Below are 15,004 nucleotides of genomic sequence, written 5' to 3'. Positions count from 1 at the left end.
TCATCAACATTAACAAGTAGGGGAGGGGTATACACCTTATCTTTCACAAACCCCCACAAATGCTGAACCAATGACAGAGCTCATTCGTGGCTAAGCGGTTAGCATACGTGCCTTTAGCGTGGGAGACCAGAGTTCGATTTCCGGTGGGAGCTCATCTGGTTCGGATTCCACGTTAATTAGTAGGTCCCGTCTCATATAGCCTCGCTGATGAAAGGGACGTTAAAGTAAAAATCAACTCAACTTATTGGACCAAGGATAGTCTCTATGGCTTTATGGACAAAAGTATACGCAATACACGCCAAACAGTGGTCTGAGGGATACCAGTTTCTTGTGATGCACGTCGTGTAGATTTTCGAGAACTGCGGACAAAACTCTCCCTAACTGTTTTCACCACATCGTCAGTCACGGGGAGCACCCTGGAGCCTTTGCGTGTCGCACAGAACGACCTGATTCAACAAATGTCTGGTGCCATTTGTACACTGTTGGTCTGCTGGGTGTGCTGAACTTACGCTGTACACTCGTTGCTGACTTCGTTTGCTCAAACCAAAACATAGCTCTTTCCGCGCCAGTGAAAGTCTCCAGTTTCAACTACTGACCGGCGGTGCCGCGTGTGATCAACTCCGTAAGTACTCACTACTTGAGTCAAATATGAAGTGCTTTGCAGTATAATGACATATAAACCAAGTCTGTATGTGTTCCGATAAAAAATTATAACTGATTGAAGTTGTAAACCCTATAAAGAATCACCCTGTATATGCTCAACAAATGAAGGTTTACCACAGTGAAAATTCCATTTTTAAGACAAACACAATCGTAAAATCCCATTTTGTTAAGATAACGGAGGAGGCTTTGACATTAAAGCAAACTTATCGTCTGACATATAGGAGACACATTGCAATCCCAGCTGAGCAATCATCTTATTCATGCAGAAGGTAAATCAAGTTAAATCTTCCTGTAAGTCTAAAATTCCTAGTGTTGATCTTCTCTTTGCTGTTTGGTGAGAACTTAACAAAAGTTTGTAAACAGAGGCATAAATACGAGCCCCGTGGCTGCAGTCACTTTGTCATAAAACTTCCCCAAATGAATGAGGTTTGGCCAAAAGAAATTTCGAACTTTTTTGTCTTCTCGAGCAACTGCAGCACTAAAACTGTCGCTCTTCGCTAATTAGGATCATTGTGGTGATAACTATTTCTAAAGAGAAAAATATTATGTAAACACGTGTTTTTATGTTTATCATAGAATGAAATAAAAAGTCATTGTATTCATAAGAATCTATGTGTTTGTTCCCATTTTTATTTATTTTGTCTTATTTTTTTTTCATTTTTTAAACATCTTCTACGTTCTGCTTGTACTTTCTAGCGACGAAGAGAAAGAAGAAAGTATGGTAATCGTGAAAGTAATCCAAGTCGAGATTTCAAGAGAATTACATACCGGTATTCATGGTTCGTAGATACCGAAAAAGTGTGATTTTTCGACAGCTGTACATCTCTCTATGGTTCTTTATTTGCGACGTTGCCACATACTGCGAAAATAGACTCGAAATATATAAATTATACAGAATGGCTCAAAAGTAGATACACAGTACCGTACTGATCAGCTCACTCTATTTCATAGCATTTCTTATTGTTACCCATCAGTTTCTTTATTATTTGTTCTTAAAGCCTTTTCACTTATACCTTAAGGTCGGAACAGCCGAAGCAAATAAACCCATAAGCTAGAATGTTATACTTGATGAATGCGGGGGTTAATACCTACTTTTGGGCCACTCTGTATATAATTTTCACTATATCTTTACTTGTAGTCCATGGGCGGCATTTTTAGAACACCTGATCTCTCTCTCCCCCTCTCTTTCTGTATATATATACAGAGAGAGAGAGAGAGAGAGAGAGAGAATTATATATTAGCTGAAATACCCATTCTTCGCATGGGTCAGATAAAATATCCATGTAAACAAACGGAACAATGAAAGGGGAAAATATCGGTCTTTTCTACTACTGTTACATATCCCAGTAAACGTCCCCTGATATCCCTGGTTCTATTTTTTTTTTAAGAATGCCTCTGGCCCCCAGTCGATGCGGACTGTATTTGGAAGTCAACACCTGTGGGAGTATTACCATTCACCTCAGAGGCCGCAAAAACTATGAATTTCACACTAATATTGGCCATTTTGGATTATTTTTACATGTCTTGGTAATCCCCCTCCGCAGGTGACTCCCGACCAACATAGAACGGTAGCCTAATTTAAAAGGCATCGCTAATGAAAGTGTTACCATTGATCTCAGCGACCGCGAAAACTGTGTATTTGACAGTAATATCGGTCATTTTGGATTACTTTTACATGTCTCGGTATTCTCCCCGGTTACCCCCAGCCCGCAGCCGAATAAAGTGAATTTGGAAGATAATGCAATCGGTGTTTACCCATCGATCTCAGCGACCATGAACATTATGAATTCGACACTAATATCGGTCATTTTCTACTACTTTTAGATGTCCCGGATAATGTCACCCTGAGACCCCCCCCCCCCATGGTTCGAATTTTGAAGAAAGCACTTCACCTTGGTCTGGGGACTGGACCAAGGTATCCGTGCCCAAAATTTTGTAACTCTCGGTCAACTCGTCTGGTCCCCAGGCCGCACATAGACACACACACACACACACACACATACACAAATACACACACACAAACAAACAAACTTTATTTTATTTATATTAAATTATATTATATACTACCTGAATATACCCATTCTTCGCATGGGGGCTATATTTGGAAGTCAACGCCTGTGGGAGGAGAATCACCATTCATTTCAGCGACCGTGAAGCGGAGGATTTGACACTAATATCTGTCATTTTGGGCTATTTTTCACATGTCTCGGTATCCTCCTCCCCGCTGATCCCCGGCCCAGATACAATGGTAGCTGAATTAGCAGGTCATGGTAATGGAAGTGTCAGCATTGATCTCAGCGACCGCGAAAACTATGGATTTGACACTAATATCGGTCATTTTGGATTACTTTTACATGTCTCAGTATTCCCTCCCCCCTGGTTCGAACTTTGCAAAATCGCTTCTCCTTCGTCTGGGACCTGGACCAAGGTATTCATGACCAAAATTTCGTAACTCTCGGTGAAATTGTCTGGTCCCCAGGCCGATCTCAGTAAACGCCTCTCCTGAAACCCCCTGGTTTGAAATTAAAAAAAAAAAAACGCTTTGTCTTTATCTGGGCCTGAGCTAAAGTACGCCTGACCAAAATTTCGTAACTGGTGCACTCGTCTGTGCCCCAGGCCGCACACAGACAGACAAACACACAAACAAACTCTTTATTTTATTTATATTAGATAGATTGTATATTTATATAACTAATATATAACCAATTTTCATTCAAGGAAAACATTATGCTCCTTACAATGGCAGTATTTATTACATTATATCTCTATTCCAAATATCAATTGTGGACTATGGCGTAACGTCTAATACTGTGTGAGTGGGCTCTGTTGGCATCCCGGTGTGATGCATGCCAGTTAGTGGTACAAATACAGGGATGGTAGCGAAGTGTGAAAGGGATTTATACCTCAGTAGATAAAACTACCATAAGGAATTGCCATTCGAAGCGGTAGCAGATATTAGGAGGCGCAGTCACTCCCCAATCTCTAGGTCAGAAGAACATATGCAAATGGTTCAGGAAATGTTTACTTGAAGTCCTCAGAAATCACAAATATAAACATTACGCGAAAGTGGTTTAACTCAACACACAATCCATACTATTTTGAAGGAAGAATTGAAATTTCATCCATGAAAACAACAGCACAAACAGAAAGACTATGATTATCGGTTGGCATATGGGAAGATGATTTTTAGTTGATATGAAGAATGGTACGATCCTTTCGGTAATATGCTGTAATCAGGTGAAGACGTGTTTCATGTTGGCTGATTGTTAACTGATGACATAATTATTATTAATGGGCCTGCTTTTTCATCGTTTTCAGTTTAAATGACAAACAAAGAATAACAATTAAAATAAAATAAATATAACGCAAAAAAGTCAAAAGTCCATGAGATACCACGGAAACAATTCCCCAACTTCGTAAATTATTCCTCATTAATGTTAAACAGAAATAGCCTCCCTTGCTTGTCCCATTTAGATTTTTTTTTTCGATTTCCTTCTCCGATGATATACAAATTAGCTTCTTAGACATACAATTTGCACACTTTCTTTGTGGTTCGTGTAAGATCACTAAATTGTTTTCCGCATACTTCAATATCTATTCCACCCAGGAGCACGCTAATAGTATTTTCAATGAACTTTAAAAGTTCGTTACTGAATTCTCTATCTCCGTGTATGTGTCTATTATTTGGGAATTTTTCAATTTCGAGCCCTCTACTCGATAAAGCATCAAAAACTATCTGAAAAAAAGTGATGAAATTTTTCGCGTCACTCTTACCGTTCGCGAGATATTGGCCAAAAAATAAATCACGTTTTCGCTTCTTGGACATGCTTTTGGGAAAGGATACAACGTTTGATGACAGTAAATAAATAAATAACAAATGAAAGTATAATAGTAATAAATCTTTAGTTTAGTTGGTAACAGAGTTTGTTACAGGGTAGAAAAACAAAGTTTGCATCTTTCTCTCGAAAACGACTCCTAACTATTGTTTTGCCATCTTTACTTGTTTTGTCCAGATTCACAGTTTGGAAGGTTTAATTAAATTAGAAGTTAATATTATTTACTTAGTTACAGGATTATATTTCTTTATTTTGTGAATGATAATGCAATGTAGTATCTTGGGTAAAGATGCCTCACTGAGTGAAGGCGCCCCTTCTCGAATTGCTCAAGGCCTCTGACTCGTGGTCACAGGACTTGTCATGCGCGTGAAAGGGTACACAGTCATGAGTAAATATATGTAGAAGTTGAATCGGAGAAAGAAGCTGCTGTTGTTCAGGCCTGTTCACAAAGCTAAGTTACTCTTATTTCAGTGTCTATAATTTTAGAGAGTGAAACGTAGTAATGCTCTTGACGATAGTTAAATAGAAGTACATGAATAAAATATAATTGCTTCAGTCTTTTACAAATGCTAATATGCTTTGGTTGTTTCTGCGTCCATGAGTATATCACGTGATCGACTGGGGCGTCTTTGCTTCAAAATTGGAAAAGTTGCCCCAGTGAAATCAAAGCAAAGATGCCCCACTTTATAATATTAAAAGTTTAAGATTTCTGTTCGAAAAAAAAAAAAAGTTTATGACACGTTCGTTATGATTTAAACAATGTTTGGTTTGAATATGAAACACTAATTGTTCTGTAATAACCTGTAATTAATTGTTCACTCAGAAGCAAAGGGGAAATTCCCACTTGAAGCAAGAACTTGGTCTCCTGGCTGGGTTGCTGCTTTCAATGATGTAGTATTCTGTTTATAAACTTTTTCTTTCCGCTCCTTATGTGATAAATATTGGACTGAATGAACTTCACATAACGTGTATGACACTAGTTGGCTAGCAAGCTAAATCAAAAGAATGTGCATGAATTGAGTTTTAAGCCATTTGTGAGAGTTGAATATGTATGGGGGTTGTTCAAAATACTAAAAAAAAAATATCCTTGGGGAAGAGAGCCTGCTACACACTTGATTTGTCACAACTTCCTTTATTTGTTGAATTATTTTGGAAAGGTAAATTTCTGCTTGAATCAAATATCTCTTAAGTACAAAATGAAGAGCATTTCCACTAATTCATCAGATATCATTATAGGTGTACCAGTGTTGTAGCTAGCAAGTTCTTATAAGGGGAGACATTACTTTTTCAGGAAGCAGGTTTTTACATATTAAAATAAAGCTGTCCTCCACTACGCGTCCCTTTGGTGCACGGGTATCGGTGTCCCGGTGTGAACGCCTTGGAGAATTTGAACGATTATGCTGGTCGGGATTTAAACTGTAGGTCCACTGAATGTCACTGCATTAATTGTGATCCCAAGAATCCAAGTGTAAAAAAAAAAAAAAAATAATGAATGATATTGTTATGAAGGTCCACAATTATTTTTTCTCTTTTATTTTTATCCATTGTTTACAAACGGATTTAGAAAATGGAGAATACTTCTCATTTTGTTGACATTTTTCTTTATAATTAGATAGATAATTGGTAGAAATTAAAGTTAGTAATATTAGTGGTACAAAAGCATAGTTGCCTATTTTTATGACGTTTATGAACACATGATTAAAAATTGTGAAACTGGGGCATCTTTTCCCCACATGCATGCCGAAGATGCCCCATTTGAAGAGTTTTATAAATGGTTTATTTTAAGTTCTTAAATTTACTGAAATAAAATGGTATATTTAGTCATTAGAAACAAGACATCAGCCTTTTAATTGATCATAAATTCAACAATCACACCTCAATTGCAGGAATGAAAAATGGATATTAATGAAAAAGTGGGTCATCATTACCCAAGTTACTCTTCCCTAATATATATATTTTTTTTCTTGTAACGTTTTATTTATTCTTTTAAACCAAACTATTATTTTATTTTTTAACGTGGATTGTCTAAATACCAACACAAAGACTTCAATTTAAAAGATACTATGTTTGGTGACAGTAAATAAATAAATAAACGTAAAAAAATAAACAAATAAATAAATAAAAGTAAAATAATAATAAATCTTTAGTTTGGTGTTCGGCTGTTATTCTTTGTGTACTAAAAGAGAATGGAAATTATGATGATAAGGTAATGAATAAGATGCTTGAGGTCGCTTTGGGCGCTATTTAATATTTTTCAATTGAGCTATTTTTTTCATAGGTTACTTTGGTCTGATATGAAATTATTTTTCGGAGTGAGGCACCTCGTCCGCCCCCCCCCCCTAAAGAAAACTCGTAAGTTGAAAAATAAGGACTATATATACGAATGAAATTTTATTCTGTTGATAGGTAAAAAGAGATACACTAAACTGTTCGAAAAAGCAAAGAAAGAATAATAAATGTATATTCTACGTTTCCAAATTCCATGTGGAACTTTTCATGGGTTATTAATTGCAATATTTAGATTTTTCAGGGTTTGAGCAATTGCTTTGGAATGTTGGTGTGAACAATGAGGATATAAAAGTTCAAATTTTATTTGTTTCTTACTCATTAAAAAGTTGCTTATCTACTTGTTGAAATCACCTGTTGTAGTAATATTCTGTTCAACACTCACCTCAGCAAATTCTTGCTCGCTTAGCATGATAAAGGTCAATAATTCTAAATAAGGTGTAATTCGCAGCAGTCTGTTGTCGTGTTGTGTAGTTGTCATCTTTAAATAACAGTTGCCTTGCCATTAAACGTTCAAAGAAACTCGAACTTCAACGTACGAAATGCCAATATGGATTCACATCCATTACGAAGCAGATCTCATAGTGTATTTTGTTAATAGTGAACTCCCAAGTTATGACATCTAGATTACGTCATAACAGTTTCTCCTAGTTTTCGACTCACCAGTGAAAAAAAAAAAAAAAAAAAAAAGCTTAAGACATTGAAACCTGGAGTAGGGCAAAAGTGATATTGTCCAGTTCTTCATCGAAACGGAAGAGAAACTCATCAGAAGATGGCGGAAAACTACGGTAAGTATTTTCACTTTCCTCAATTTTACAAAATGAATTGACTGATTTGTTAGTGTTTAACGTACGTTTTTACTACCGAAGCTATATAAGACTGACTTACACTTTAAGGTGAACCATAAATCACACTCAGTGCTCTCCCACTACGAGCTTAATATTGAGTAGTCTAAAAATTATTGGGCCCTTTACACATGGTATCAATTAGTGCTGTCGAAATCGGTTTTTGAAAAAACCGAAAACCGGTTTTTGAAAAAAGTGAAATTTCATAAAACCGAAATGTCGGTTTTGAAAACCGCTTTTGCGGTTTCGGTTTTGAAAACCGATTTTGCGGTTTCGGTTTTGAAAACCGCTTTTGCGGTTTCGGTTTTGAAAACCGATTTTGCGGTTTCGGTTTTGAAAACCGCATTTGCGGTTTTCGGTTTTCAGAAAACCGGTTTTCTCAAAAACCGAAAACCGCAAATGTCACAAAAATTCAACAGCACTAGTATCAATGTCCCAATCTGCAGAATGTATGAGTCACAATGGAACAAACCTAACGTCATATGACAGTCAAAGCTAAACCTATGCAAAACGTGTTGACACATACGTCCGCGTGGTTCCGGGTTCGATTTCCGGCCGGTTCTTCCCAATTTTCGGCGTCCACCCAGCGTCGTGAGGCAAACTGGGGACTCATGTGAAAACAAGACGTGACGCTCAGTAAGGCTAGAAAGCTCCTGATGCTCCTGAAGGGAGAGGGCGTCGCAGTGCTCTGACCAAGTACTCGCCGCTAGGTCCTGGACCAGACTTAGGCCCACAAAATGGGCTTTTACGCCAAGTGGTCTGTGGTTGGTTGGTAAGATAGATCCTACTAAGTTGTGAAGATAAGTAAACTCTCAACAAAAGCTGCGCTACTTTTATACAATTTTATTTAGATTAACCCACACGTAATGCACAACCCCACGAAGAAATTTGTGCTTTTGTGGACAAGATAAATTATCAAAAGCAACATCCAAATTGTGATTAAGTTACATTCATTCTGAAAATTTCTATGTTCAAGATACAGGGTTAGAATCAACGGAATCAACGTTTTTTTTTTCTTCCTCTTATCAACTAACATCCTCGGCTTGTCAAAGAATACTGTATTCGTGTCATGGGAAAATTTATCCCTATTTCACATAAATATCTTGCATCCTATGTGGAATGTTTTTCCTTTCTCATAAAGAAAAATGATTGATTCGAACCCTGCCAAGATGCCCCTGCCAGTGGGCAACGCACCACCTAATAAAATGTGATTTATATTCTGGCAAAAGCTGAACAAGCAGCCATAACATCGCAAGTGATCTAAACATGCATTACAAAACAGTGTTATCAACCCAACATAAAGTTTTTTTTTTTTTTCAAATGACACTATATCACGTTATTATGTATTTCAAATCTACATATAAAAAGGAAATATGCAATATCATACTTGCCATACGGTGTTCCAAACTACGGACACTACAGTATCATAAATTTCAAGATTTTGGTCGTCTATACAGGGTGTTTCAAAACAGCACCGAAAAAGTTTGGGAGGTGATTCCTGACACCAATTTAAGAAATAAAGTATAGACCAACCTGGGTTCACAAATGTTTCCTTTCGGAGTTGTAGGCTGCCAAAAACATGAAAAATGAATTTTAAAAGTCCATAGCTCCAATACTATTGTACCTACCGTGGTTCGGCCAAGACTTCACTTACGTATTTCATTTAGGACTTCCTATCCAAAAATCCATGTTTCAGAATCCTGAGGTACTCACGCAATTTTTATAGATGGTGTTTGCTACGGACATATAACTTGAAGTGCCAAAAGACTACCTTTACAAAAAATTGTTGCGAAAGTTCCGCATGATTCTGAAACTTGGATATTTGGATAGAGCACATGATATTTCCTAAGTGGAGTCTTGACCCGACTACGGTAGGTCCCATACTTTTCGAGCTATGGATATTTTTTTAATGTTTTCGGCATCCCATAACTCCGAAAGGAAACATTTGTGCACCCAGGTTGGCTTGTACTTTTTGTCTTATCTTTGTGTCAGGAATCATCTACCAAACATTGTCGGTGTTGTTTTGAAACACCCTGTATAACAGAAATAGCGCAAATGGGACAGACGGGGGAGTGAATATTCCAAACTTGAAATTCCAAACAATTTCCACCTCAGATTATTTCGGTTTAAGAAAACGAAGGAGTAGGGAGAGGCCCATTTTACTATTTCAGAGAGCCTTCTTGATCAAAATAATAATAATAATAATAAAAAACAGTCAAGAAAACCTTTTATTCTTCATTTAATGAATGTGAACCACAAACATCATCAAATCACTGCACTTTTATTGTTCCCAGTGTTGCTAACTGTGACATCAAAGTTAACGAAACTTTGCTAACTTTAAAAGGCTGCAGTTAATTCATGAAGCATTGGTCGAGAATGGTATTTGGTGTGTTTATTATTCATGTAAAGTTGAACTATCTGACAAAATTTCAGAATTTTAAAAGATGGTGTTTTCGAGAAAATGGCGCCCAAAAATGGCGATTTTTGAAAATTTTACAATTTCTCGAATTTTTTGCGACAAAACGGTTGCACACAGAAGCGATACAATTTTTTTTTCCGAAAGCGGGTAACCAGGTCTTACCAACCGTGAAAACAGAATTTTAAAATTCGAACCGAAAGTGCTCGAAAAAAATTCGCAAACTTCGACTTTTCAGATAAATTGACGTTCATTTGTTAATTTATGTACAAAAAGATACGCATGCGCAAACCAAACTATAATAAAATATAGTTTATTTATATCCCTATGTACATACCACAACAAGAATTATAACTCTACCTGTCTCCATAGCCGAATGGTGAGGCTCCGAAGTTGACCATTTTCCATGTCTTCTACAATTCATAAATTGTACTCCCCGTCTTTGATGGCCCATTACTTGGCGGGAAAATTTTTTTCGACAAAACAAAAAAATATGGGTCTCTTAAAAACATGTCTAGTTACTATAAAAAAAGTTTCAACAATATCTGAGATGGTGATGGTACATGCTCTGCCTGAATTGAAATGGAAGGCACCAAGTACGTTAGAGTTTAATACTATGATCATGATATGATGAATTTCGAATAAATATGAAGAAAGTTACAAGGAATGAACATTTGACTTTTTCTCAATAACCATTGCTTCTTAAAAGTGCTTGGATAAATATCTCATCTTATTACACAGATGACCTTCAATAAGTGCACAGATTATAATGCCGTTTACTGCAGTTTGATATTTCAAACCATTCTGAATATGTGAAAAATATTGTGAAACTTAGCGACACTGCTTAAAATTGTATAATTCCGGAAACTTACGCCATTTGAAACAAAATTGCCATCTTTACCATATTTTCCGTATCTCCGGAACGGTTTGAGACATCAAATTGCTTAGAAAAGCATTACAGTATTTATGTTTATTGAAAATCACGTACGTAATTGAAAAGTTTTTTTTTTTTAGAAAATAAAATTAATTGAAAACAATCAAATTTTCAATTATTTGAACTTGTACTTGTTCGAAATACGTCATATGACGAAAGTAGCGTCTGAAATTAAGGTATTACTTCATCTGTCTCTACTGTGTTATAAATGTTCCAGAAGCTTCTTAAATTAGGCGTCTTTAGTTTGCAACACGGAACAACAAATGTGGTGTTTTGTTTTCCTTTTATATGTAAATGTGAAAAATGTAATAACCTGACGTAATGCTATTTCAATATATTTAATAAAACTTTGTGTTGGGTTGGCAATATTGTTAGTACTGTGGTATAACAGAGCATGTCAAATAATATATCCCTGTTAGATATGTGCATGCTGCGTGGTATAACGTTTCTGCCTAATGCATGGTGGCTCAATGCAAGAGCGCCCAATTTTGGTGTGTGGGGTTCGTGGTTCGATTCCCAATCAAGTAAGTTTTTGGTGGACGACATCGTGTTCGTAATTCATCGGGGTGCTCTCGTTTCCTCCCACATTATCCCTCCACCAATTCTTCCATTATCATTCACTTGCCTTAACCATCAGTCTCCTTTAGCCTAAAGGACATAATCGTCGGAAGTTAAACCGAAAAGATAAATGTAACGCTATGATATTTTTTCTTTAGGTGCTATGTGATTTGTCATAAACATCTTCAACTAGGGGCCGCGGTGGCTCAGTGGTAGAGCGTTTACCTCCGGTGCTTGGGGTCTCTGGTCCGATCCCTGGTCGTGCCGTGTGGACTTTGTGGTGGACAAACCCCGTGCTCGTGGGTTTTCTCAAGGTTCTCCCGTTTCCTCCCACTTTCTGCATTTCACTCATTTCTCATAATCACCGTCTCCTTTAGCCTAACCGGCATAACCGTGGGACGTAAAACTTAAAGATTTCATTTCATTTTCTTGCTACATCACACGTTTCGTTGGCCTCTTGTGACATGGAAGGATTCTGAAAACTTATGGATTAAATTAAGAAGGAAAATTAGTGCATATGTTTTGTACATGAATTTAATAAACGATACATTATATACAGTATATATTCTAGAATCGACACGTGGGTCTTAGAAAATTTACGAAACGATATGTGAAAAACTTATTTCTTCGTCTCGTCTCGAAAGCAATACTAATTCAGTTATAATTAAGCTATTTCGCTGCTGAATCATATGATCACCAAAACGTTGTTTCTTTTGGTCTTTTTCTTCTTTTTTCTTGAATGGGAATCAGGGGCGGATCCAGGGGGGCGATCGTTCCCCCCAGAAGAGGAAACTTTCTTATTTTATATATATAAATAAAATCCATCCCAAAGTTTGGAGCTCTTAAAAGTAGCAGTATGACAATCCGGCGCCACCCCCCCCAGAAGTCGGTCCTGGATCCGCCCCTGATGGGAATAAACTTTAGTTGTAATTCCAATTTCAGTAATCAAGTCTCTGAGCAAACCAAGTACAATACAAAAACCGTGGAAGTGTTGTACAATGTGTAACTTTTTTTTTTTTTTCTTTCTTGAAAGAAATGACAGTTCATGCCTCGAAGAACTCATCACAAAGCTACTTTTCTGATCCCCTTTTACGAAATGTTATCCGTGTTTCGACTATTCTCTGCCATGAAGTGAATCGGAGCGAATTTTCAAAGGAGTCCGAAGTTCCGATTAAACGTGGATATATGTGTTGAGTCGTTGTTTAGCTGTTGGGTCCGCGACTCCGGCCTTCACCAAGGCTGGTTTTCGGTCTGGCAGATGCGGGAGGGAAGGGGAGAGCGACTCGGTGAAAGCGCGGCGTGGCGTGGAGGCAGTTGCTGGCGGGACGTCCGTCCTGACGCACGTGGAGTTTCGGTCTTCCAGTGTTTGACCCGTGTTTTGAGTGGTGCGAGTGATCGTCGAAGCATCATGTCTAAGTGAATCAAAACGTAAGTGTTGTTAGTGGCAACATAAAACGTGAGATGCTAGTGTGTTGTGGGTTCTCATACTCCAGTGGACGAATTCTCTTATTTTATTATTTCTTCGTTTGTTGAGACAGGGTGTATTGAAAGAAAAAGTCCTCAAAGTGTGGAGTTTTCTGAGCGAATGTCTGATTATAAAACAGACAATATCGTGCGTGTCTTGCGACTACGCTCTAACATGTATTGTTCATGTCAGTATGTCTAGAAATTCTGGAAATTGGTTGAAATAATAAGGATCGGAGGAGTGTATCGCTGTCATAATGGCAGGTAAGAAACTTTTTTCTCAGTAAAAACAAAACTTCAAAATTGATTCATATTAGTTTTTTTTTTCTTTTTTTTTTTACAGCATGACTATTTTTGTCGGTTTTACAAGTATATTTTCATATTCTTGCATAAATTTTAATACTTAAAAATACACAAACACTAATTCACACCGCCGGTTACATTGCGCGGTGCGCGCCATGTTTAACATTTTTTTTTTCCTTTCTTTAAAATCGTTTTGCAGCTATTGGAATGCTGTTTGTCCACTTTTCTTAGGTCATCTTCCACGACTTCCACATCGTTCTCAGCATCTTCCAAGACATATCGTATGCGTCTATACAATAGAAGCATAAAAAGTGTTCATCGTAAGATTAAAGAACTTACTAGAGAAATTGATGTGACTGTCTTGTTGACAAACATCATCAAAGAACGATTTCGTTGTAATATATATTGAGACGCACTATTTGTTTGTATTTTTAAATTGCAGTCTTTGGGATCATTTTTATGTTCATTTGTTTCTTCGATACCATTGTTGGATAGCGATTGTTTAAGTCCTTCATGTAGACCTAATAAACATCAATGTAAACAGAGTGAAACGAATGTAATGTCTTTTCCGGGTTTTGCTTCGTATAATTTGTTTTTGTGCACATGTTAACGTTAAAAAAAAGAAAAAAAAAACACCGAATAACCTGTTAGTTCATATTTCGGACTTCCATTCCAGTAGTACGACTATTATGTTCTAAATAATAATAAAGATACATTCCAAACTTGGCCTTTTCATGAAATCCTTGTATTCCTTTGTCATAATATTTCCCCATTTTTAGTTCAGCTGTTACATTTTTCTGATGGCTGAATCCGAATAGCTACTTTAAAATATGAGTATATCAGTGAACAGTTGGCGTGATGTGATTACACTAAGATTTCAGAATTCTTTCTTTCAATCATCTTAAAAGTGAGCAATATTTCTGAAGTATCTGATTACTATTTCCCGTGTCCCGTCATTACACAATATAGGTGTTTCGGATGTGATTTTTACCCCTCTGGATGTATACTGACTTTACGTTTATCAAAATATGAGGAAAATCGTACATTTTCGTATAATTATGGCATTTATCTAATATTACTATTCGAAATAACCAGTGTTAGGAGCTTCAATCGAGAGCTGTTTCAAATCTGCTTGGCGAAGAAGAATGGGCTCAATGTACGATTTGAAACCCCTTTATTCTTTTACAATATAGCCTAGTACTTTCTAAACTATAAATGTAGGGGATGAAACAGTAATATTATGAAGCTATGGTTCCACTCAATATTAAGAAAAAGGGCGAAGAAGTAAATATCACTTTGATATTCTATCGCCACTTTTTTTTTTTTTTGAAAGCAGTCTCTGCAACAGCTGGTTCCGCTAATCTTGTATTTCGTTCCATTATGGTTGGAAAATACTAGTATAAGAGAATTTAAAGATTTACTCTTTCGAATCATTAGCTTAAGAGAGAGAATCAAAGTGTTCTGACATCAGAGAATACTAACATGCAACTTAATCTTGTTCATGTATAGTGTGATATGGCGCTTTTACTTCTATGTTTCTCTCGAAATTGAAAAATCGATATTATGTTGAGTAGCACATCATGTTGATAGATTTAATGCCGTATGCTGTACAAACATTTGATATGCTTTACAAGTAACTTATGGTTGTATATACATGTTCAGTGTTGTTACTGTTCAAACTTACAGTTGGATTAGGAAA

The 15,004-nt window shown here is 36.8% G+C and overlaps 1 protein-coding gene across 3 annotated transcripts in view; it reads left to right on the top strand.

Annotated features, from left to right (window-relative positions):
• LOC145687846 (uncharacterized) overlaps window positions 1-15,004 on the top strand; it is a 442,870-nt gene that overhangs the window by 186,828 nt on the left and 241,038 nt on the right. The window contains exon 1 of one of the 3 annotated variants that reach the window (XM_081761316.1): window positions 12,754-13,266. The exons of 1 other annotated variant lie outside the window; for it this stretch is intronic. Coding sequence is in view for 1 of the 2 variants with exons in the window: in XM_081761315.1 (XP_081617441.1) it covers window positions 13,260-13,266 (7 nt within the window). In the remaining variant the exon portion in view is untranslated. Of the gene's footprint in view, window positions 1-12,753; window positions 13,267-15,004 lie in introns of those variants that run through there. One more of the 3 variants, XM_081761315.1, reaches the window with a different exon arrangement.

This window comes from Thermobia domestica, chromosome 6 (assembly GCF_964235325.1).
Source record: "Thermobia domestica chromosome 6, izTheDome1.hap1.1, whole genome shotgun sequence".
NCBI classification, from domain to species: domain Eukaryota; kingdom Metazoa; phylum Arthropoda; class Insecta; order Zygentoma; family Lepismatidae; genus Thermobia; species Thermobia domestica.
This window is presented reverse-complemented; position numbering and strand designations above follow the sequence as displayed.